The sequence below is a fragment of the Pleurodeles waltl genome, chromosome 6, assembly GCF_031143425.1.
Source record: "Pleurodeles waltl isolate 20211129_DDA chromosome 6, aPleWal1.hap1.20221129, whole genome shotgun sequence".
Classification (NCBI taxonomy): domain Eukaryota; kingdom Metazoa; phylum Chordata; class Amphibia; order Caudata; family Salamandridae; genus Pleurodeles; species Pleurodeles waltl.
In genome coordinates this window covers 781,882,283-781,908,198 of record NC_090445.1, presented here as the reverse complement: position 1 = coordinate 781,908,198, position 25,916 = coordinate 781,882,283, and the positions used below count along the sequence as shown (strand labels likewise).

Genomic DNA, 25,916 nt, shown 5'->3' with positions numbered 1-25,916 from the left:
GAGGAGTCACTCGATCTTGTGACTTGAAAAAGTTTCTTAGAATAAAAACAAATTGTAACACTGTGAGCCCAACACTAGATGGCAGACTTATGCAATGCATGTGAATCCGCAGCACTACATGCCACGAACAGATGTCCACTGGGTAACTGACATTTTCCATATGTCTCGCTCTCATAGTTATCTTCTATCATTTAGTTTGTTACTCTAGTGGGTATCTATTTGGCAGACTAAGGAAGCAGCTCTGAATCAAGCCATTATTAAAGATTGTTTAGCATGTGACAAGGGCCTTTAGTAGTCCTCGGCTAGCATATGTTTTAAAAAAAAAAATCTTCAAGAGATTGGACTGTTAATCTCTTCAATGACCCTTGTTCCAGTGGAAGACTGATAAAAAGATTGCGAAATTGATGCTATTAAATTACAATTGTACGCAAGGGGCTGCAGAGGGACGTAAAAGACTTCAATAGCAGCTTAACTGAATCCTACATTCGCCCTGGGACATTCCTTGTTTAGCTTACGCACCGATGGGAAAGATCCCAATTGTTAAATTTTAGGGCTGGCGCAGTTAGTTTTCTACTTTGTTTTCCCCTGCGTTTTCAGAAAAATAGAATTGCATTGCACCCTGCCCGTGTAACAGTATATCTGCTCAAAATGTGTTACATTTCTTATTTTTGGGCAAATTTGATTTAAAATATACTGAGCAATTCTTATTCTCTGTTTTAAAATGTGCAGTTTGCGAACGTGCATACTAGCTTTGCACTATCCCTACAACAATTGGCAGATTTTGAATTTATGTGGTCTCATTTCTAATATTAGTTGTCCATGTAGTATGATGCACTTTGAGTGAGTTTTTATAGCCAGCTGTGTTCTTTCTGTTGTGCATTCTTTGACTATTTCTTTTTTATACATTTTGACGTTTGTTTGTAAATTTAGTGTGTATGAAGTTTACCTTGTATGGTACTTTTGTTTTTTTTATTTGTTTTATTTTGTTGTATGTAGTTTTATGGTTGCTTCTTGCTTCTCAATAAAGGAACTGAAATGAGTACAGGCCTTACAGTTGGGCAGGTGTGAAGCTTTCGGAACAAAAGTTTCCAAGTCAGGCCAGTGCTGGTTTGTTCAGGCGGAGGGTGCCGCCTTGCCATGAACAACCGGTCTTCTTTCTTGACGGGGTGGCTTCCAGCCTACTCACTGGTGGTATAACCCGCATGCAAATGTGCTAATTCTCAAGACATAGGTGATGTGCCCCCTCCTAGCCGAGAGAACAAATATTGACATTGCGGGCAAATGTTTTGTCACCCAGTCTGCCTCGCATTGGTGCATTGCCTATTCTGTAGGCTAGTTCAATCTGTACGACCACACCTGCTAGAATGAAATGAAAGAACAGATCTAACACCTTCTGGATTAATATAAGAAATGCAATCAGGATTTGATGGTGGAAGGGAAAAGCATTTCGAACACAAACATCAGGTGTGCTTAGAATGCTGCAGACACCGCTGAACAAAGTGTTAATACCGTTGTCCTCCTCTGGAGGCATGTGTGGCTGCACGTATCTGGCTTCAAACCAGAGGTCCAGCTGCAGCTTCTTAATTTGTCTTTTGATGGTGAACACCTCTTTGTTGCGCAAGTTGATGAGATGTTGGAGAAAATTAAGGAGGACATTAAGACCGCTAAAGCCTTGGGTGTCCGGCAAACACCAGCTGCACACGGCTCCTTATACCACACATCATATTGTGAGGGAGGTTAAAACTACCACCATCCGTCCCCAGACAGCAGCAACAACAGCCACCCACATGGGGTTACTAAAGTGGCAACAATGACAGTGTCGGGGGAAAAGACGCAGCCCCCAAAGGGGCTGCACCTGCTAAGCTTGCCCTTCTCCCTAACCATCCTGCACCTCTTGGGAGAAGATTCCAGGGATTTCTGCCATGATAGGCAGCAATCATCTCGGACCACTACTTAGCAAAGGGGCTATATAGAACCTGTGACACCTCAACACCGCAGCAAAAGGATTTACTCATTATCCTTCCCGATCCCCAAGAAGGATGGATCCCTAAGGCCCATCCTCAACCTCAGGCCCCTCAACAAACACTTCCACCAGATGTCATTCCACTGCTACAGCAAGGCGATTTCATGATTGCCCTTGACCTGAGGGGTGCCTACTTCGGCATAACTATGCACCCTTTCCATTGAAGCGTCCTCTGATTTGTGGTAACTGGTCAATATTATCAATTGAAATTGCTGCCCTTTGTAAACACCTTGGGTGCTGTGGTTACTCCAAAATGATTTGCAGCTGCTCATCTCCGATGGGGTGGTGTCAGCGTTTTCCCTTATCTGGATGACTGACTGATCAAAAGCGGCATGCAGCAGCAGTGCCTAGCTCAAATCCAAGCCACCATACAGCCGTTGCAAAGCCTTGGCATCGCCATCAGTTGCACAAAATCTACAGGTGCAGCCTTTTCTCAGAAGCCATACCTCTATTTCCAAATAGAAAAAGTTTTCCCAGCAAGGGTGCAAGCATTCTAACAATGCTGCCTCTTTTTCAGTCAGATCACCAGGTGAGTCAGAAAGGTCATGGGCCTCCTAGGCATGATGGCGTCTTGTATTGCCAAAGACCAGATTACACATGCAACTGTTGCAGAAGTGCCTAGCAGCACAGTGGGCACAAGCGGAGAGTCAGTGGGCAGATCTAGTGTTCATTTGAGGTCATACTCATTGCTCTCTGCAGTGGTGGAATGCCGGCAATCTGTTAAAGGGACAGCCCTTCCAGGACCCAATTCCAAAAGTGACCATCACCACAGACTCCTCGTTGGCGGGACACCCAATAAAAACGACATCTCCAAATCAATCATCTGCAGTTGTTAGCAGTCCAGTTAGCCCTCAGTGCCTTCCACCCCCTAATTCGAAACAAGGTAGTTTTTGTCCGCACAGACAACACAACTGCCATGTCCTACCTATAGAAACAGGGTGGTATACACTCCCTTCAGTTGTCTGCACTAGCCAAGGGCATTTATTGGTGGGTGTCCATACCCTCATACAATACATACCACTGAACTTGAGTGGTGCCGTATTCATGAAGGGAAACACTTTGCTTGTTCTCCCTTCTACTGTATTACATAGGCTGTACCCAACGTGGTCTAACGCATGTCCTCATTGCAGTCAGTCAAGCGCGGATTTTGTTCATATGATATGGGAGTGCCCATCCTTATCGACCTACTGGACCTCAATCCTAGAGACCATTAATAGAGCTTCCAGCTGGAGACTGCAGTTAGATTTACGACTGAATATAGTAGGTCTTCTCCTTCTCCCACCCCCCTCCACACACATACACAAAAAAGTTGAGCAGAAAATTGTTCCTCTTGGGGCCTTACCTTAGTGAAACGACAGATAGCCATACACTGGTTAAGCCCGTACCCCACCCCTCATACATGGCTATGGGATGTTAGGGAATGGGCCATAGCCGAAGAGGATCGCATGAAGCTTGTGCAGTCAGAGGACAGACTGACAGATTACCTGCAAGCCTAGGCAGCTGTGTTGGGAGATCTTATGAACTCTCCTACTGAGAATGTTGACAGTGGCGGCCCACTTCTTGGTATGGACAATGTCCTGCACCCACTGTAGCATACGTAAACATACTGCCAATGCCATTTCCCCAAATTTTGACAGGGTCAAACTATGCAGAAACAAAGCGGAGGAGGGAAAGGGGAGGACAATTGTGCAAGGGTTAGTTTTGCATACTGATTGAAAAACGCAACAAAAATGCTTGTATATTTTGTGATTTATTTATTTATTGATCGATGGATGAATGACATTTGAAAATATTTCATACTCCTGTCATATATGTGCTGACAAGTCAGTAAAGATTACTGAAAAAAAATACATTCCCAAGGTGGACATACCTGCTCAACTGGATGCATCAGCAAGTCCATTAGAAGGAACTCCACCCTCCGGTCCTACTCCTGTAATTCTGCCATTGGGGGTTCCCTCACAAAGACCTTTTCGCCAACACCAAAAACACAAATAGCCCAGACTTCGCCTCCAGGCTCTCACACCCACAGTTGATGGGCAATGCACTATGGATGAACTGGTTTTGAATATTTGCCTATGCTTTTCCGCCTCTACCACTTCTTTTGGAGGCTCCGGCAAACATCTTGTAGTGTAGCCATTTTTATGTAGCTTTTGCGCGTTTGCTTAACACATTAGGCCTTTGTGCACTTTGTTCTAGATACATTTTATTTGGTTGCTTCAAGCATTTGGCCTCTGTACACTTTGCTCTAGATGCATTTTATTCAGCCTCGTACTGTTATTTTTCAATAGCCAGTTTCACAGTCTTGTTTTATTTTCTTATATCACACTGTTTAGCCTACTTCAGCACAGGAGTTTTCAAATAATACATTCTTGCTCACTCTGTGCTTCATTCAAGGATACAGTCTGGTACATTGCCGATATACGTGGTAGGAGTTTAGTCTTTGGGTTTGTAGACGATACACATTCTTACATAGGGACGTTTGTTAGCACATCGACATGTTAGTTATAAAAACACTTCCTAGTCCTAATACACGTAAGAGGGAGATTCCGACCAGGGAACCACAACTAGACGCTGACTGCCCTGTTGCAGATGCTGATCCAGATCACAGGCCTTTGCTCAGGTATGAGGGTTGATGTCCTCCCGGGGAATCTGAAAGGCAAGCTTAGAGCTTAACATGCTGTGCTCAAAATAGAATTTAATAAGAGAGAACGTAATCTGTTAACACTATGATAGCGTTATTCTTATGTTTCACTCTTATCGTTACTATTTCAATCCTACTGTGTTGTATGATTCTGGTTATTGCGGCTCACGCCTTATTATCTAAAATGCAGTTGTTTTATTAAATCAATCTATAAAACTTAAACTGCCTTTGTCATTTGTATATGAGACCACACCGTGTATGAGAGAGCTGGTTGGGATCTGAGTGACCACAACTTCCCTGAGAAGTTCTAAGATGTCATGTACTCGGCTGCCCAGTTATCCCTTCCTCTTGGGAGAGATGAGGCACTGCTAGTTAGCCGGAGCAAAACCGGATTGAGGGTGACAGGGATCCTTCTTCGTGGGTCAGACTTAGTCCCCCACACCAAGAACGACCCTGATACCAAAAAATCCAGTAGTCTCATTTAGGATAATGAGAGCCAACGCAACAATCTCTCACCCTCATCTTAGAAGCCCCTACTTGGGCCATACAGCCCGGGTTCACCACATTTCTAGACCTCAAAAGCTTCCCAACCAGCACGTCTTCTCTCTAAAAATCAAGGCACGCTGACATTAACCCGATACAGTTCCGTTTTGCAATTTAAATCCTAGAATTTGGGTACCTTAATTTTCCGTCAGAATGCATGACCATTCCTAAAGATGCCTGCAGGTTCACAACCAGAACATGCTATGCAGCCAATTGGAAATGTCTCTCTTAAGACATATACAGAGCCAGCTTCCTACAAGACTGTTAGCTTGGAAGAACCTTTCTTCCGAGTACATTTTAATAGAGTGGGCCTCAGGACAATGGTCAAATTTCTACCTAAGGTAGTCTCTAGTTTCCACCTCAATTAAGCCATAGAACTCCCAGCGCTCTTTCCATGTATAGAATCGGTATTGGAATGAGCTCTTACCGCACTAGATGTTAAGAGAGCACTGTTGTATTACATTAACAGAGCATTGCCGTTTCATAAGAAACAGCACCTTTTTGGTCTAATTCTCCAGGCTGCACAAAGGGTGTTCTCTCTTCAAAGCAGGCATAGCATGCTGGCTAGTTAGATGCATACAGACCTGTTATGCTGAAGCCAAACACCTTTTTACCGGTCCCTCCCAGACTCCACTCAACCTGCAAAACAGAAGCCTTTATGGCCTTTTTGGACAATATTCATATACTAGACATTTGCAAAGCAGCTACCTGGTCTATTCCCCCCCCCCCCCCCCCCCCCCAACACACATTTACAAAATATTACTGTGTGGGTGTTTTAGCACCTCAATAAGCCAATGATGGTCATGCTGTCCTTCGCATGTTTTCCAAGTTTCTGCAACACCCTCAGGCTAGCCACCACCACTTCTGGGAGGAATTGCTTTAGAGTCTGTGCACAGCATGTGTGTCTACAGCTGTGCATGCTTTGAACGGAAACTGTTTCGTACATTGTAAGCATCTGTTTATGGCATGTGGTGCTGTAAATTCACATGCGACCACCCTCCTCTCCGGAAGCCTCTGGCTATTGCAGTTATCATCCCTTCTTACTTCTTCTCTCTCCTGTATTTCTTTGCTCCAGCTCCATCGTCGCCTGCTCTGTGGATACCAATTCAAAAATGGAGCCGCTGACAATACGCATTACCAACGAGATGGTGTAACATTGCCTCGTTATTCTGGAAGACTTTTGAAGAAAAACAACTTTCACACATCCAGACCCAATACTAGATAGTAGGAGTATGCACAGCGTGTGAATCTACAGCACCACATGCCACAACAGCAGCTAACAGAATAAGCAACATTTTCCTTTTGGTGGATATTTCATCTACCTTGAAATACTTCACCAGTCCTGTCCACCTCCACATTCTGAAGGATAGTCATAAGCCTGTTCAAGTAAGGTTTCATAATAAATTGCTGTACTACACCACATCATTTCTTGGCATCTTTTCCCTTCTTTAATAATTTGGAAAAAAAATGTACAGGGAAGTGACATCAAGGTGCCAAGGTCGGTGCTATATGGCTCCAGTATCGTCACTGGGTCTCTACTTTCGGTTTTGAAATTCAGCCAGCAACCCTTACTGGGCAGGAAAGCGGTGCCAGAAGTTTCCAGATCCAGCCTTGTGCCTCAGACATTTAAGAGGTGAACAGTCTAGGTATCCTCCAGAAAAATAGTATCAGAAAGCAAGTAACTTTTTTTCTGAAGTAGAATTGTAACCACAGATTCCTCACCTTTAGAATATTTCCCAGGCTCTTGACTGAATCTGAAAGTTTTTACAGCACTTCTCCTGCATGCCGCCAGATGGCATCATATGTCTCCACGTCAACCTTGTTCCACCATGGAAGTGGCAGTGCAGCTCTTTGTTTTCACCCTGTTGTGATGTGGCACATTAAAGGTTGACACACTAAATTTAGTCATGACATTCTTCATGTGCTTTCTTTCTGCCAATGCATATCTGATTGTTGCGCCTTTTGACTCTCAAAAACATCTTCCGTATTGCAGTCACTTTGCTCGTTGTGTGGGTAAGCTCCAGCCACCCTATGCCACCTTTTGCCACACAAACTGGTGTTGAGGACCAGGGCAGCTTTTATGCCTAAAGCTGTGATGCCTTTTCATGTTGTGCAATCCATTACCCTCTCAATGTTCTTTGCCCCTCCTCACCGCTTGAAAGTGGAGGAGGGAAGACTCCATAGGGTGGCTCCTAAAAGATCCCTAAGTTTTTACATTGATCACAACAAAGACCATTGGGTGGCTGATCAGTTGGCTGTGGGATTCTCAGGAGCAAAGAAATGTAAGACTATGCTTAAAAAGTCTGTCAAAATGGATAGTCCTCTGCACTAAGATCTGCTACACGTTGGCCAAGTAGCAGCTCCTGAGGGCCTGATAGTTTATTCCATCAGCGCCGTGGCTGCTTACACTGCATTTGCACACAAATTGCTTGTACTTGGCATCTGCCTGGCCATCTGTGCACACATTTATGGCACTTTACTTGGCATTCAGGTCCAGTGGGAAGGGCACTTTGCCTGTTCAGTCCTGCAGGACTTCTTGATCTGAGCCCACTCCATATACCCTCCACATTGGGAGGTACTCTTTTAGTATCTGTTCTGAAGGTGAGGAATCGGAGTTTGGAAGTAGCCTTAGTTACTTACTTCTGTGTTTGTCATTCTGGTGCCTACTGTATTTTATGGATCAAATCTGTTTATTAGTTTTAAAATTTCAATTTCAAACATAGCATATGCAATACAACACAATATTGCCAAAAGGCTCATTAATAGCTTATTTAATGCAAAACAATAGAAAAATAAGGTTAGTAATTTAATGCAACTACGTTTCCCCACTTCTGGCTAGCTATTCAATGAGCAGACCCTCCCAAGCTCTAATACCATATGGATCTAATTCTATAAACATATCTCCTTACAGGTACAGTCCCTTACAAACAATTAAAGTTCAGAACCCTCAAATAAACTGGGCATGTCAGCTCTGAGAACTACTTGGACAGAATACACAAAAATGGTTGCCAAAGATCCTTAAAGTCCCCACTTCGCTGCCGAGAGGTCAGGCTGAGCTTTTCTATGGCGAGGATAAACCAGAGTTTATGCAGCCACGAGACTGTTGTCGGGATCCGCTCTATCCCCCAGTGAGATAGCAACAACTGTACTGCTGCATTCAAGGCTAAAGCCATCTGTCGACCCTTCAATGATCTCGGGGGAAAGGTGAGAGAATTGGGAAGGCCCAGCAAGACGTAGGCAGGAAATCTAGGGATCTGAGTGTCAAAAGCCCTGTCCACCGTATCCAATATGTCCTTCCAATACCTGTGTAGTTTGGGACAATGCCATAGCAAATGCACAAGTGAACCTCCACCCCCACGACCCCTCCAGCAGAGACTAGATTTATTATGATCCCAGGCGTGAATCCTACTTGGGGTGTAATACCAGGAGGAGGCTACTTTATAGGCTGTCTCTGTACCTGCTGAGTGGTAAGCTGTGTGGTGCGCCCTATAAAAGACACTCTCCCACTCGTCTTCCGATTCTCTCTCAAGTTCCTTCTCCCATCTCAGTTGCCCCTTAGTCTTGGTCGGGCGGACCTCCCCCCGTAGAAGGACATAAAGCTCGTAAACTGCGCGCTTATCATCCTTTTTCGTTAGAATCCATTTTTCAAACCGTGTTAACGGTCTATCTATTAATAACCTGTTGGCTGGAAGCAGGGCCCAGTGTCTTATTTGATAGTACATCATCCTGTCAGCTTCAGTTAGGCCATATAGCTCCCTCATCCGGTCAAAAGGGATGACCCTCTGCTCATCGAATAAATATCCCACCCTCTTGCAGCCCCCCTCATACCACCGACGCAATGCTTCATACTGTAGGGCTGGGCCAAAATCGGGGTTCGCGCCCAGAGGAGTCATTGGAGAGGGAAGGTCATCAAACCCACCCCGTTGGCCACCCAATCCCACACTCATCAAAACCCCCGTGACCGGAGATATATACAATCCCTGTGCCCTGTGACGACGCTTAAACCAGGGTTCCTTCCATATGTGAGAGCCCGCCACTGCTTGGTCCATAAAACACCAATGCTTCTCGGAAGACGGTCGGCTCCATTCCAAAAGGAAACAAAGCTGAGCTGCTTGGAAGTATTGAAGGAGACAAGGGACCGCCAGTCCCCCCTCTCTCTTGGGGCAATACAGGATCTGCCGCGATAACCGCGCCGTCTTCCCTTCCCATATAAATCTTAGAACTGCTGTTTGGAGGGTCGCAATCGTCCGTGGTGGAGGCTCCAACGGGAGCGCCTGAAACAGATATAGTATACGTGGTAAAATGGTCATCTTCACTGCCGCAACCCTACCCAACCAAGACAATTTAAGTTTCCCCCTCACCTCTAAGTCTTGATGCACCTCCCGAGTCAGTTTCGCATAGTTCACCGTCACTGTGCGGGCGACTGTGAATCCCAGCTCGATCCCCAAATATGATAGCCCCGTGGAGGACCATGTGAAGCAGAATCAAGCCTTCAGGTCCCGTTCCTGTTCCGCACTAATAAACTTGCCCATGGCCTGTGATTTAAGCCTATTCATTCGAAACCCCGACACCCGCCCAAATTCCTCTAGGACACCCATTAGCGCCGGTAGTGAAGTCATAGGCTCCGCCAGAGTAAGGATGACATCGTCCTCGTAAAGTTATATGAGATGTTAATCTCCCCCAAACTTCACAACCCTAATCTGAGGGTTATCCCGGAGCTTCTGCGCCAAAGGCTCCATGTAGAGCGCAAAAAGGAGGGTCGAAAGCGGACACCCTTGTCTGGTGCCTCTTTGGACGGCAAACGGCAAGGAAAGTGTCCCATTAACCCGAATCGCCGCCAGAGGCACTTTATAAATGCAGCGAATCCATGCCATAAAGCCCGATCCCAGTCCGAAGCGCTCAAGCACCTTGAACAGGTATGGCCAGTAAACCCTGTCGAACACCTTTTCAGCGTCGATAGATAGAAAGAACGCCGCCCTACGAGAGCGTTCGGTTTTATCCACGAGGTGAAGCAATCGCTTAGTATTATCGCTACACTGCCTATGCGGTATAAATCCTGCCTGGTCAGGATCCACATGCCCCGGCATATAGTAGTTGAGACGATGTGGCAATATGCCAGTGAATAATTTAGCGTCCATATTCAGAAGGGAGATCGGCCTATACGAGGCATATTCCTCTGGATCTTTCCCCAGCTTCGGGATAACCACGATGGTCCCGTCTAACATACTAGGCGTAAGAGCACCCGTTTGACGAAAAGAGTTAAAAAGTCGCACCAAAACGGGAACAAGTTCCACACCGAAGGATTTATAAAAAAGCGCTGAGAATCCATCAGGACCAGGTGACTTCCCGGTCTGCAGCCGAGCGATCGCTGAAATAACCTCTTCAGCCCTTATAGGTAAGTCTAATGCGGTTGCCTCTCTCAAAGACAAGGGAGTGATTGCTATGTCCTCTAAGAAGGATTCTGGAATTAAGGTACCGGGCTCTTCAGCCCTGTATAGATTTCGATAGAATTCCGCGAAAGTCTGCGCTATTTGGTCACTCGTGTGTGCTTCTGTTCCAGAAGGGGAGTGCACCATTTTTATCATTGATGCTGCTCGCTGCGCTCTCAACCTATGTGCCAGCAACTTCCAGCACTTATTGCTTCTTACATAGTACTTATGTTTGAGGCGGGCCACCGCGTACTCTGCCCTGTTCCGATCCAATCTACTCAGCTGCTTTCGCACCTACTCGAGCTGTCGCCAAATTCTAGGAGCACCGGTGTGTTTATGTGAGCGCTCTAACACCCTTACTCGCTGTTCTAGGTCCCCCCTAAGTCTACTCCTTGCCTTATTATCTCTAGAAGAAAGAGACATCACTTCACCCCTCGCCACAGCCTTCAGTGCCTCCCACAGTGTTGCAACGCTTACTGTCCCATCGTCATTAAAACTAAGGTAGTCTGTTATTGCCCCTCAAAACGCCTCTACCGTCGCAGCGTTCTGAAGCATCGAATCCCTAAATCGCCATCCCGATGTACCAACCCTCTCCATGTGGATCTCAACTGTAATTGGGGCCCGCGGCTCAATCACTGCGTCTCTAACCCTAGAGAGAAGCTCCTGGGATGCTAGAAAGAGGTCCAACCTAGCGTATGTTTTGGTTGCTGATGAGTAAAAGGAGTAGTCCCTGAACGAGGGGTGCACACTCCTCCAGACGTCCTCTAGACCACACTCGCTCAGCCATTGCCGCCCTGCATCCGACAGAGACCCTGTCTGCCCGTACCGCTGACCTGAGCGATCCAAGACCCCGTCCATCACCAAATTAAAATCGCCCCCCAGCAAAACAGCACCATCAGGAGATTGAAGCAGCGGAGTCAAAGACTGTCTCAGGAAGAGTTCTTGTTGGGAATTAGGTGCATAAGGGAAGCGATTGTGAAGGAAAAAAAACCCAGTCTAAGTCTCATAGACAAAAGCCTCCATGGGATCTCATGCAATTTTGATAACACTTCCCCCGGAAATGTACGTGATAAAAGTATCGCCACCCCTGCATGCTTTGATGGTAACGAGGACCAGAACTGCCTGGGGAACCACTTAGAGCGCATACGGTAGGTATCTTCAAAGACAAGGTCCGTTTCTGCAAGAGACATATGACTCCCCGATCTCTCTAGAGCCGACAAGATGGCCAGCCTCTTAATAGGGTTATTGAGCCCCCTCACATTTAAACTTAAACATTTAATGATCATTGCCTATACTGAGGGGAGCCAGCAGAGAAGGCAGAGGCGCAGCAGAGGACTACCCCCTACATTAACATCTAGACCACCTAGAGCAATCAGGCCTAAGAGTATATCCGCAAAAAGCCAGCATTGCAGGGAAGCCCAACAACAAACAAATAATAAGCACAACAGGTGCATAGAACACAGAAGTCCTCGATTGTCGGCAATCGCGAGGTGCAGTTTCCAGGGGGCAGTATATCCAACCAGATCGAGTGATCAGGTCCACAGCCCCCGCCGCCCGACCCTCTTCATTGTTAGCAATGCGGCTAGTAGCAATCCCGGTTGCCCCCGGGAGTCCAAACTAGGTTGAGGTTTCCTCGGCCACGTTGTTCAAAGCGGCCTCTCTCTCCGACCTCAACTCCGAGGCCGTCGGGCGCTGCAGCTTCCTTTTCTTCTCTTTTCTCCGCCAACGAGGAGAGCCCCGCGCCGGCGGAGCCGCTCCCTCACTCGATTCAAGGCCAATGTCCTCCAGACCCCAGACGCGGCTAGCCTCCAAGACGGTTTTCACCTGCCGGATCTGCTCCTCCCAGCGGAAAACCAGTCGGAACGGATGGCCCCAGGAATATGACACATTGTGCGCTCTCAAATGATTCTTGATCGGTCTGAACTCTCTGCCTCTGTAAGGTCCGCACCGACAGATCATGAAATAGCTGGAGTTCATGCCCTCGAAAGTGTACACTTTGGAGGCTGCGGGCCCGCTGTAGAATCTTTTCTTTAAGGACAAAATTGTGGAGACAGGCTAAAATGTCAGGGGGGCGGTCTCCAGGGTCTCCAGCGCGCCCAACTCTATGTACCCGGTCCAGGACTACCTCCGTGTCTCGTCTGGGCCAAGCAAAGAGCAAAACAGGTCCACCACGTAGCCCCCGATGTCCTCTTTTTCAACACCGACTGGAGCCCCTCTAATGCGAATATTTTGCTGCCTTGAGCAGTTTTTCAAGTCTTCAACCGCCATCTGGAGGAGGTCCTGCTGCTCTCGGAGACAGACCACCTCCTGCTGCAGGCCCGCAACCTCTTCGCCGCCAGGATCTCATTATCCTCTAGCTGCGATACACGTTCCCCCAGGGAGGAAACCTCTCCTCGCAACTCCTTCACCTCCTGTGAGATGTCCCTACGCAGCTCTTGGATGTCTTCCCGAAGCGACTCAAACAAGGAGGTCAGGAAGCCCTTCGTAATGGGAGAGGTCTCCTCTGGCTCTGGCTCCCCGCGACTCTCCAGGGCCCTCGTTTCAGGTGGATCCTCCGCCGCCGTGCCAGATGTCAGGCGCGTCCCTGCCAGCATGTCTCTCACAAAGCGCTCACGCTTAGACTTTGATTCCGCCATGGTACGCCGGCCTGGTCACTCCACGCCGGTTCACTGCCTCAGGGAATCCAGGGTTTCTGTCCGGGGCCGGTCAGCATTGGCCTCCCCGGGCGGGACCGCGCCCAGGTCCAACCCCCAGCGGCCACTCTCCGCGACAGTCCGCTCTTGGCGCCCCTTCCACAGAGTCGCGGGGCCACGGTCATCAAGAGATCAAATAATGGGGTGAGGCCAGTCCCCTGGGCCCCTACCTTCTGCTGGGGGCCCGCACTTCAAACAGCTGACTACAAGGCACCAAGGTGAGGAGGTCTTGCTTGTCCCCCCCCCGGTGGGCCGAACACGAGGGAGCACCTTCTCCTCCAGGCGCTTAGATTGCCGGGTCCACGCAGACCAATCCAACTGTTGTGGGGCCCAGGGTAAACCCTCAGACCCTCGGCGCCAGGCTTGGAGGAGCCGCCGGGTAGAGGCTCGTCCTGCGGCCCAAGCCGCCTCCCGCGCCGCGCCGCTCCGCCCCAACTACGGGGCCGAGGTCAGCTCCCCTCGCGGGAGCGGCACAACCTGGTCCCGGCCGCCGCCGAGCGGAGCAAACACCCGGGGGCACCTCACAGTACGGGGGGAGCCTCCAGGCTCCCTCCCCTCACCCCCCCCCCCCAACGGGGCTCGGGGCAGCGGAGCGCTAGCGGACACGTCCTAGCGCTCCGCTATCTTCGACACGCCCCCCCCCCTACTGTATTTTAATAGCATATTTCTCACTGCAGTCCCACCTCCCCTTTTTGCAGAGTGGCCTCTTTTTCCCACCTAGAAATGTTCCAAATTAGAGGCTGCACACTGGTGCTGAAAATAGTTTGTACTGTGTCTGAGGGCGTGGAAAGTTAGTCAAGAAACTGACATCAAGACACAGGGGTGGTACCTATATGTTGCTCTGCTAAATTGCTTCCATGGCAGAAGGAGGTTGGCTCAGAGCTGTACATCAGCACTGCTGGAAAACCTTCCCTAACTATTCTGGCACTAGGAGAACATTCTAACAGTGAGGAATCTTTTGTTAATAGGAGAGTCACCAGAAAAAGCATACTGAAAGTGATGAACTTGTTCTTTTGTTTGGGTTTATTGCTAATAGCATTTCTGGGATTATACATCTGCTCTTGTAAACATTGTGGATTTCTGTTTTTCGGTCATATTTTTTTTTTAGCTGTTGTTTTTTTTTTGTTTTTTTTTAGCTGTTTCGCTTCCTTTAAAGTTTAAAGCGCAGTTCCATGTCGAAGAAATGACAAATGTATTCTCCTTAACTCTGTCCCACTATAGCTGGTAATTGTTGACTGCACAACACAGCTACTATTGCAGCATCAATTCTTCAAGGAGAGTACTTAGCTAACCAATTTTAAGCATTAATACCTACTGTCCTCATTCCCCACGAAAGGCTGGGGAGGCAGCAGTAATTGTGCTGCCTACAGAGGTGGAAGTTGTTGGTTTTTGCTCCTTTGCTTATGTGATTGTGTAGTCGCTGCACACCGTCCGTTATATAACCTTCAGTTCAAGATTTTCTCTTCCAGGGGATCCTCATCAAAGTCATAAACATTGAATATTCCCGCCCTTGTGCGGGGACCCCGGAGCATATATAAAATATATACACATTATACATGTGTAACAAACAGTCATGCAGGCTATCATGTTAAAAACAGGCTAAAATGCTTTATTTCTACGAAGGTTTTTTTTTTTTATTTATTTTTTATTAAATACTACAATAGAGCCTAAATAAGTACCCAAGCTCCTAAAACTAGACTTGGGGAAGTAAGCAGTAGCAAACTCTAGTGAAAAAATAGAGAAAACTGCATTGAAAAACAATGAAGCATTCTTAGCCAATAGGCTGCATGTAGGTTAACACAGGAGAACCATAAAAACTTTGGCACTGTGCCTTTAAGACCCTGAGCACCTCCAGTATCCCACCATGCCTCAGGGGTGAAGGAAAGGTGACAGTTGGTTCACAGTTAGGTCAGTTCTTTTTTCCGGCTTCTTCTGAGAAGAAAAATGCCTTCTCTTTTTGTCAAATGCCCTGCTTGTGGGAAGAAGAAGGCCCAGTCAGATCCCCACTCTCTGTGCATAGTGTGCCTGCCTCAGAGTCACTGCCCTGACACTTGTAAGTACTGTAAGAACATGTCTAGGAGGACTCTGAAAGACAGAGAGAAGATCCGACTTCATGGGCTTCAGGAGAGGAAAAGAACATCGTCCTCCTCACTCCCCAGGCACCCAGAAGGCCATTCTCAGGAGAGAATGGCCCGGTCGACGTCGACAGGTAGGAAAATACCTGTTTGTTCACCGTCGACGTCGTCGCTACCACCGTCCCACCGGCATAAATCGCCGTCGAAGGGAACGGCGTCGAGGGAACATCAGAGCAGGGGCAGGTCTCCGTCGACGGCAGCCCGCCGATCGACGTCGAGCCGTCGCCGCCAAAGGCTGTGCGCCCCCCGACGTCAGGACACACGACGTCGAGATCTCCACGACGGCACGAGAAACATCCGCCGTCAACCTCCCATCGCTCCACGTCGAGGCACACGACGGCGAGCAGGTCGAGGTCCAAGGAACGCCGTTCGACGTCAAGGCACTCAATGTCGAGGCAATCAACGTCGAGGCAGGACCGACCGACTGGGCGTCCTTCGACGTCGAAACAGCCATCGACGTCGAAGCAGGTTTTACCTGTCCAACAGGGAGCAGAACATCGCCCCTCGCCAGACAAGGCTCCGTCTCCAGTGGTCTCCATACCGAGCGACTCTTCTCGGTCAAGAGCATCTCCTGGGCATGTCTCGCCCATCAACCTATCTCCGAGATGGCTGGAGAGCCTCAACAGACCAGCGGCCTCCCCAGATTCGCAATATTCGCGAATGTATTCACCCACTGCCTCCCCGCCAAGAACGCCATCGCCGACAGCCGGGGCAGAACGGGCTCGTTCAGCTCCTCGACAGCCGACCGCGAGGCCTAGGCGCTCGGCTACAGCGTCCCGCAGCAGATCTCGCTCTCAACGGAGATCCAGGTCGCGCTCAAGAAGATCACCCTCTTGGTCTTCATCAGGTTCTTCTGTCGGGCGTTACTCACCTACTCTTACAGATTCACCACCTGCTAGAGTCTCACCAGTGGATGACATAACCACTTTCAACGAGGTGTTGCTAAGAGGAGCGCAGAAACTCAATATAGAGGTTCCAGAACCGTCTACCTCCTCATCAATCATCTTTGAGACGCTACAACAGAGATCAGCGTCGAAAAAGTTGCTGCCTCTAGTGCCTGGTTTGTTGCAGCCAACCATGGACACTTTTCTGGCCCCAGCCTCGCTTAAGTCTGCCCCGGCTCGGATTCTTAAAAAGTACAAGGCTCCAGAGCAAGACCCTTTATTCCTTAGGAAGGATCCGCCACCAGACTCAGTGATCATAGCTGCCGCCCGAAAGACCCACTCGGTGGCATCTTCATCCACGGTACCCCCGGATAAAGAGAGCAGGCATTTAGACTCTCTGGGAAGAAAGATGTGCGGGACAGCGGCTTCAGCAATGAGGGTCTCTAGTGCGTCTGCGCTCCTGGGCAGGTACGATCGTTCTCTGTGGGATTCCCTCAGTAGATTTACAGAAAAACTGCCCAGAGAAGACAGGCAAGATTTCCAAGAGATTCTACAGGAAGGATGCCTGATATCTAACCAAGTTATCAGCGCGGCAGCGGATGGGGCGGATTTGGCGGCTCATGGGTACGCACATGGTATCTGTGCGAGGAGATCTTCCTGGCTGAGGCTCACTGGCTTGAAACAGGAGGCACAACAACGTATCCTGAATCTCCCATTTGCCGGGAATTCTCTATTTGGTGCCCATGCAGACGAAGAGATGGCCCGCATGAAGACCGAGGTGGATACCATGAAGGCGGTAGGCCACGAAAGAAGGAAAGATTTCAGGCGGAGGTACAGACCGTACGATAGACGCCCTTTCCAACAGAGGGTTCAAACCCCTCATTGGTCGCAAAGGTCTCAGCAACGACAGGGACGCCCTCTGTTTCAGCGAAGAAACACAAGGGAGCGAGGGTCAAGCAGACCTCAACAGTCCTCTCCAAAAGCACCCACTAAGCAATGAAGTCTCGCTTCCCTCGACACTGTACACCACTCCGGTGGGGGGAAGTATTATTGCTCATCTTCACGAGTGGCACTCTATCACAAGAGACAAATGGGTGCTCAATATTGTCGAACATGGCTATTCTCTCCTTTTCAAGCAGCCTCCACCACACTTGCCACCAACCAAACACAATCCGGCTCATCTCACCTTGCTACGCAAGGAGGCTCTCGCCCTCCTAAGAAAGAATGCCATAGAAAGGGTTCCACCTGCCCACAGAGGAAAGGGGGTCTACTCCCGTTACTTTCTAGTAGCAAAGAAGGGTCAACAGGGCGTTTTCAGGCCAATCCTGGATCTAAGACTGCTGAACAAATACATAAGAAAGCAGAAGTTCAGAATGCTAGCGCTTCACCAAATTTTCCCTCAACTGCATCAGGGAGACTGGATGTGCTCCATCGACCTGCAGGATGCGTATTTCCACATCCCAATAGCTCCAAAGCATCGAAAATTCCTGCGCTTTCGAGTAGCGTTACAGCATTACCAGTTCAGGGTTCTACCCTTTGGCCTGAAATCTGCTCCAAGAGTTTTCTCGAAATGTATGGCAGTGGTGGCGGCGCATCTACGAAGACAAAGGATATACATATATCCATACCTAGACGACTGGCTACTAAAGGCTTCTTCTCCGGAGCAGGCGAGAAGCCATCGGGACATTGTACTAGGAGTTTGCGAAGCTCTAGGTCTTCAGGTCAATTACCAGAAGTCAACCTTGACTCCAACGCAGAGTCTTCACTACCTAGGAGCTATCATAAACACAGAACTACAAAAAGTGTATCCTTCGGAGGAACGACTGTCCTCAATAAACAAGAAGTGCCAGGACCTGTTGAGAGCCAGCGCACCTACGGCACGTCAGGTGACATCACTACTGGGCTCCATGGCATCGTGCATCTTTATTGTCCCAAATGCCAGACTCCACATGAGACCCCTCCAAGAGGCATTGGAGGCCAATTGGAGCCAAAGAACAGGTCGCTGGGAAGACACAATGCGGCTACCGGAGGTAGCACTTCAGTCATTGAGATGGTGGATGCACAGACCTCACCTGTCAGTGGGCGCTCCGTTTCACCAGGTACTTCCATCCGACACTCTGGTAACGGATGCGTCTCTTCAGGGATGGGGGGCTCATCTGGGTCCTTTTCAAGCGCAGGGTCTGTGGTCAGACAAGGAGAAGCAGTACCACATCAATCTGCTAGAACTCAGAGCGGTCCATCTGGCTCTCAAGTCTTTCACACCGCTAATTCAGGGGAAAACTCTATTGATACAGACGGACAATACAACCACGATGTATTACTTGAACAAACAAGGGGGAACGAGATCCCTACCCCTTTCACGAGAGTCCCAAGCGATATGGCATTGGCTCCTGGCCAGAGGAATGTCAATCACAGCAGTTCACCTGCCAGGTCAGCAGAACGTAGAAGCAGACTTTCTAAGCAGACACCTGGAGGACGTTCACGATTGGGTCCTGCACGACGAAGTCGCAGAATACATCTTCGCGCAATGGGGTCGGCCTCAACTGGACCTCTTCGCAGACGATGTAAACAGGAAATGCCCAGACTTCGCATCCAGGTTCTACCGTCCGGGATCTCGAGGGAATGCCCTGTTGATCGACTGGTCGGGGACATTTCTTTACGCTTTTCCGCCGATTCCCCTCATTCCGGCAGTAATCAGCAAACTTTACAGATCCAGGACCAGAATGATTCTTATAGCGCCACAATGGCCCCGACAATTCTGGTACACGGATCTCCTCAACCTGTCGGAAAAACCTCACAGGAGGCTGCCGTGCAGACCGGATCTTCTGAGCAGAATGGAGGGCAGGATTCTGCATCCCAACCTACCCTCTCTGAGCTTAACAGCATGGCTCCTGAATTCCTGCAGTATGGGCACCTAGGACTCTCGCAGGAGTGCATGAACATCTTGAAAGAGTCCAAACGGCCTTCCACGCGGCGTTCCTACGCTTTTAAGTGGAAGAGATTCTACATATGGTGCTGTCAGCAAGGCCATAATCCCATACGGGCGCAGGAGGACGTCATACTGTCCTATTTGCTTCACCTAGCGAAATCTGGTCTGCAGGTATCATCTATTAAGGTACATTTGTCTGCTATTACTGCCTATCGCAAGTCACCTTCTCAGGAATCCTTCTTTACGAAACCTGTAGTCAAGGATTTCTTAGAAGGTTTGAAGAAAGTTTTTCCGCCAATTCGGAGGCCTTCTCCTCCGTGGGAACTGAACATAGTCCTAGCAAAACTTATGGGCCCTCCTTTCGAGCCTATCCATAAGGCCTCCTTACAACACCTTACGTGGAAAACGGCTTTTCTGGTGGCCATTACTTCAGCGAGGAGGGTCAGTGAGATCCAGGCCTTGTCTGCAAAAGAACCGTACACTGTTTTTCATGACAATAGAGTAGTTCTACGAACTCACCCATCTTTCCTTCCGAAGGTGGTGTCAGAATTCCATATTAATCAGACCATAACTTTACCGACGTTCTTTCCCAATCCGGAAACTCCGGCTGAGAAAGCATTGCACTCATTAGACTTGAAAAGAGTGCTGAAATTTTATCTGGACAAGACAAAATCGATTAGACACTCTAACCGCTTGTTTGTGAACTATGGTCATTTAAGGACAGGAGAAGCAGCATCTAAGCGAACAATATCAAGATGGATAGTTTCTTGTATTGTTAATACTTACCAGCTAGCTAATAGACAATTGCTAGCGCGGCCTAGAGCGCATTCCACAAGGGGAAAAGCGGCTACTGCTGCTCTCCTTAACAATGTTCCTATATCTGAGATTTGTAAGGCTGCTACATGGAAGTCTGTCCATACTTTTACAAGACATTATTGTTTAGACTCAGATGCAAGAGCGGATGCCCAAGTGGGGCAGGCCTCTCTAAGGAATTTATTTGCGTAAGACATGTCTATTCCTGCACTTCTATCGGACAGTCCGCTGGGTTTAGGGATGGGCTTGCTAATCTATTCAATGTTTATGACTATTGATGAGGATCCCCTGGAAGAGAAGGATAAGTTACTTACCTGTAAATCCTAGTTCTCTTCCAGGGGTATCTTCATCAAAGTCATAAACAACCCACCCTCCTCCCCGGACGCACGTCTACTGGAAGTGCAGGACAGACAGTATTTTGATTCAATTATACAAATTGTCACCGTAAAAAGAACTGACCTAACTGTGAACCAACTGTCACCTTTCCTTCACCCCTGAGGCATGGTGGGATACTGGAGGTGCTCAGGGTCTTAAAGGCACAGTGCCAAAGTTTTTATGGTTCTCCTGTGTTAACCTACATGCAGCCTATTGGCTAAGAATGCTTCATTGTTTTTCAATGCAGTTTTCTCTATTTTTTCACTAGAGTTTGCTACTGCTTACTTCCCCAAGTCTAGTTTTAGGAGCTTGGGTACTTATTTAGGCTCTATTGTAGTATTTAATAAAAAATAAATAAAATAAAAAAACCTTCATAGAAATAAAGCATTTTAGCCTGTTTTTAACATGATAGCCTGCATGACTGTTTGTTACACATGTATAATGTGTATATATTTTATATATGCTCCGGGGTCCCCGCACAAGGGCGGGAATATTCAATGTTTATGACTTTGATGAGGATACCCCTGGAAGAGAACTAGGATTTACAGGTAAGTAACTTATCCTTTTTCACAATGTTAATTTTTATGCTTCTGCACGTAGCGAAATTCTTGCCAATGTGCAGTCAGTATGTGCAATACAATGAGTAATGAGGGCCTCAGCCTTAGTGTGTTTTTTTTTTTTTTTTTTTTTTTCTTTTTTAGTAATCTATCACTTTTTCTGACCTCCAGTAAGTTGCAACATAGTTAGCCCTTTTAATTAAAGCAGTCCCTTACAATTGTTGAGTCTGCAGGAAAAAAGTCCCAATCGTTAACACTTTGTTTGTAATTCCCAGGGTTATGACCGAGTTTACCGTGAAATTCCAGACATTAATCTGGATGTGCCCCATGCCTATTCTGTCCTTGAACGATTTGTTGATGACTGTTTCCAGGCTGGGATTGTTAACAAACAAATTAGAGACTTCTGTCCTTCCAGGTATGTTTTCTTTTAAATGATATCTTTATATGTTGTATAACCGAATAAGTATGCTACAAAGTTTGTGTTGCTTCACTGAAGAAAATTGTGTTTTTGAAGTTAAATGCAGTGGATTTAAGCTGCCGTCAGCCCCATTACTGGTCAGGCTATGAATTTTGTCTTATGCAAGGCTGTTCAGGCTCCTTACTTTTGAAGCTGTTTGGTTAACATTGCACTGATGGATCCTTTAGTCTCTAATCTGCTAATATTTGTGTGACAAGACAATATCCCTTTTTTAGCATGGACACAGACCACCAGCTAACTTTAAATGGGTTGATATAGCCTTTTTTTAGGTCTCTCCTGTAGGAGGCTTTTAGCTCCATTGCTCTCTTGAATAAGTATGGTCACAGAGAGCAAGTGGAAATAGAGGAGTTGATTTCACACTTCCCACACAAATGTAAGAGCAAAAGGGATAATCCAGGAGGGCAAGAAGATAGGGCATATGACTGAAGTCAGCCCGGACGCAGCTAATACTGAAAGCATGCAAATTTGTACATATACCACATGTGCACACACTTGGCTTGGCGTCCCCGGCTTCAAGCGAGAAGTCCAAGCCTCCATAATGGACATACCCTTCATGTGAGTAGAACAGGTCATCTGTGGATGAGTCTCTGCAACAAATGAAAAAAGACAACAACGCAGCAGGGCCATGTGATCCTTCCAATTCAGGGAAGGCTTCAAGAGGAATAGCTCCCACAAGGAAACCTACAGACAAAGGATCTTTCCACTCTACCCGCTGTAGACAGACTGCACAACACATCCTTTTACATGGTTTTTTGGCAGTAGCAAAGATAGTCCTTTCAAGGAAGGGCAAGAGGTAAAGACCAGAACTGAGGGTCGGCAGTTGACTGTTCAAAGAAAGATCTTGGATATCTAACACCAGTCAGGGGCATATTACAGGGTTTCTCCACGAGTGAAGGAAGATCACCCCAGACAAGATAGTGTTAACCATAAGCCAGCACAGTTACTGCAAAGAAGTTACAAAACAAAAAACAAAAAACAAACATTAAACCAAAGAAAATACTTTACAGTGAAATAGACCAGACTCTTACACCTGGAAAAAAAGAACAGTTACAAATACAAGCCTTGAAAGTGGTCCCGTCGGAAAAGTGCAGCAAGGAGCTGTACTCCTTGTACTTTTTAGACTCAAAACTATTTTAGACTCAGAGGTCTATCTCATAGACCTCTGATTTCTCAACAGATTTATAATGGCACAAACATTCAAAATGACCACGCTGCAGGAAGTCATACTCGTTTTGAAGGAAAGTGACTACGTGGTTACACGACTGGCGGGTGAATGCACGTTTTATGTAGAAATGAAAGGACAGTATAGAAAAAGTAAAACCTATGGAAACTGAGGTTTATCCATAAATATTGAGAAATCCTCCCCAACACCCGCGAGATAGTAGGTATTCCTAGGGGTGCGATCCTGAACTACAGCAAGAGGAGGGCTTTCCCAGTGCTGGAAAGAATCCTTGCATTGATGGAGCATGCTCTTCACTTCCAGAAGGGACACCTTAACAGGGAGAACATTGATGAAGCTACTGTGAATGATTAAATATGTTGTACCGATAATGCCATTCTCTAGGTCACATATGAGACCAGTGCAAGAATGATTTCAGAATCAGTGATCGCAGGCAAAGGGAAACTGGTAGGATCTACTTGTTGTTACAGAGAAAATGCAAAAGGAAATGCAATAGTGGAACATTCAGAATGTCTCAATAGGCGTTATTCAAATAACCATCCCCTTCCGTTACCATCACAACATATGCATCCCACACAGATTGAGGCACACATATTGGGCACGTATCAAAGGCCAATGGAGTCCTCAGGAAACAGTCCAGCCCATAAATGTGACGGAACTCAAAACAATATTCCTAGGATTGAAAGCATTCCACATGAATGTCAGGGGAATGATTATACAGATTCAAATAGACAAGACAACATCTCTGCTCTACCTGAACAAAAAAGTAATGGGAGGGACAAGTTCCTATGTGCTGTCCAAACTAGCGCCAGACATACTTCCTTTCCCCGAAGTGATATAGACACCACCTCTGTGCGCTGGAGTGTGCAGAGATGGCTACTATGGTTGTTCTGTCCTGCAGGTCTTTTCTAGTATGATCGTGGTTCGCAGCCCACCCCGAGGATGGTATTGCTTGGGTATCTATTCTAAGGTAAGGAATCTGCAACTAGAAGTCTCTTTCAGATGAACAAGTTACTTACCTTCGGTAACGATTTATCTGGTAGAGACGTATTCTAGCTGAAAATTCCTTACCTTCATAGCTCTGCGCTATTGGCATGGAAACTAATGTAAAGAAAATGTGGTCAGCGCGCCGGGTGGCACCTACATACAACTGCGATGTCATCACGGTGACAAAGATGCACGTGGAGTCGACCGAAGCCACCTGACGGCCCAAAGGTACTGAAGAAAAATCTCCAGATCCAGTCTGACGTCTGTTGGAAATCCTGAGGTAAGGAATCTGCAGCTAGAGAATGTCTCTACCAGATAAATCATTACAGAAGGTAAGTAACTTGTTCAACAAGTCCACAAATGGGAAGTCCAACCACAAGTCCTTCAAAGATATTTACAAAAAGTGGGGAACTGATCAAATAGACCTTTTTGTGCAACAGAAAACACAAAATGCCCAAGCTTTGGATCCAGGCACCCACATCCTCTATCCAAGGGCAATGCTGTATGGATGAACTGGTCAGGGATATTTGCTTACGCTTTTCCACCTCTCCCTCTCATTCCATTCCTGGTTCAGAAAATCAGGCAGACATCCCTCACCATTATCCTTGTAGCACCCACTTGGGCACGCCAGTGATGGTTTACTACACTTATGGACTTTTCACTAGTTTCTCACGAGAAGCTCCCTAACAGACTGTGGCGGTCATTCTGACCCTGGCGGTCTTTGACCGCCAGGGCGGAGGACCGCGGGAGCACCGCCGACAGGCCGGCGGTGCTCCAATCGGGATTCCGACCGCGGCGGTAAAGCCGCGGTCGGACCGGCACCACTGGCGGGCTCCCGCCAGTGTACCGCCGCCCCATAGAATCCTCCACGGCGGCGCCGCCGCGGGGATTCCGACCCCCCCCTACCGCCATCCAGATCCCGGCGGTCCGACCGCCGGGATCCGGATGGCGGTAGGGGGGGTCGCGGGGCCCCTGGGGGCCCCTGCAGTGCCCATGCCACTGGCATGGGCATTGCAGGGGCCCCCGTAAGAGGGCCCCTACATGTATTTCACTGTCTGCTGCGCAGACAGTGAAATACTCGACGGGTGCAACTGCACCCGTCGCACAGCTTCCACTCCGCCGGCTCGATTCCGAGCCGGCTTCATCGTGGAAGCCTCTTTCCCGCTGGGCTGGCGGGCGGTCTGAAGGCGACCGCCCACCAGCCCAGCGGGAAAGTCAGAATTACCGCCGCGGTCTTTCGACCGCGGAACGGTAATCTGACGGCGGGACTTTGGCGGGCGGCCTCCGCCGCCCGCCAAGGTCAGAATAAGGGCCTGTATCTTCTCACACAGGATCACTGACAGATCAGACATCCAGACCCCAGGTCACTCAACCTTGGGCTATGGCTCCTGAAGTCATAGAGTTTGGGTATTTAGGATTGCCTTCGGAATGTATGGACATTCTCAGGGAAGCTCGTAGACCTATAACTAGAGCATGGTATGCAGCAAAATGGAAACGTTTTGCTTCCTACTGTCAATCCAATCCAATCCAATCCAAACAAATCAACCCCATGAAGGCTACTGTACAAAACATTGTTTATTTGCTTCATATACAGAAAGCAAATTTGGCTTATGCATCGATTCGTCTTCAACTTGCAGCAATAGCTGCATATTTACAGAATAGACAACCTACTTCTTTGTTCAGAATCCCAGTTATCAAAGCCTTTATGGAAGGCCTTATAAGAGTCATTATACCCAGGGTGCCTGCAGCACCATCCTGGAATCTTAATATTGTACTTACTAGGCTCATGGGGCCTCCTTTTGAGCCACTTCATTCATGTCCTCTTCAGTATCTTTTTTGGAAAGTGGCGTTCTTAGTCGCTATCACATCACTCAGACGTGTTAGTGAGCTCCAGGCCCCAATGTTGGAAAAGCCTTTTTTCCAAATACACAGAGACAAAGTGGTCCTTCATACAAATCCAAAGTCCCTACTCAAAGTGGTTTCCCAGTTTCATAGCAATCAATCCATTGAGTTATCATTTTTTTTCTCTCAACCTGAATCTGTTGCAGAAAGAGCCTTCCACACTCCAAATGTCAAACGAGCACCAATATACTACACGAAAAGGACTAAAGGACTAAAAATTGTAGGAAAACTAAACAGCTCTTTGTAGCTTTTTCTGTACCTCATAAGGGTAACCCAATATAAAAAAACATAGCTAGATGGATGGTTAAATGCACACAAACATGTTATGCAAACGTAAATAGACAGTT

The 25,916-nt window shown here is 47.6% G+C and overlaps 1 protein-coding gene across 1 annotated transcript in view; it reads left to right on the top strand.

Annotated features, from left to right (window-relative positions):
• PDCD4 (programmed cell death 4) overlaps positions 1 to 25,916 on the top strand; it is a 241,564-nt gene that overhangs the window by 182,745 nt on the left and 32,903 nt on the right. Inside the window, exon 11 of the mRNA XM_069239401.1 lies at positions 21,298 to 21,437. Within this exon, the coding sequence (XP_069095502.1) occupies positions 21,298 to 21,437 (140 nt within the window). The remainder of the gene's footprint in view (positions 1 to 21,297; positions 21,438 to 25,916) is intronic.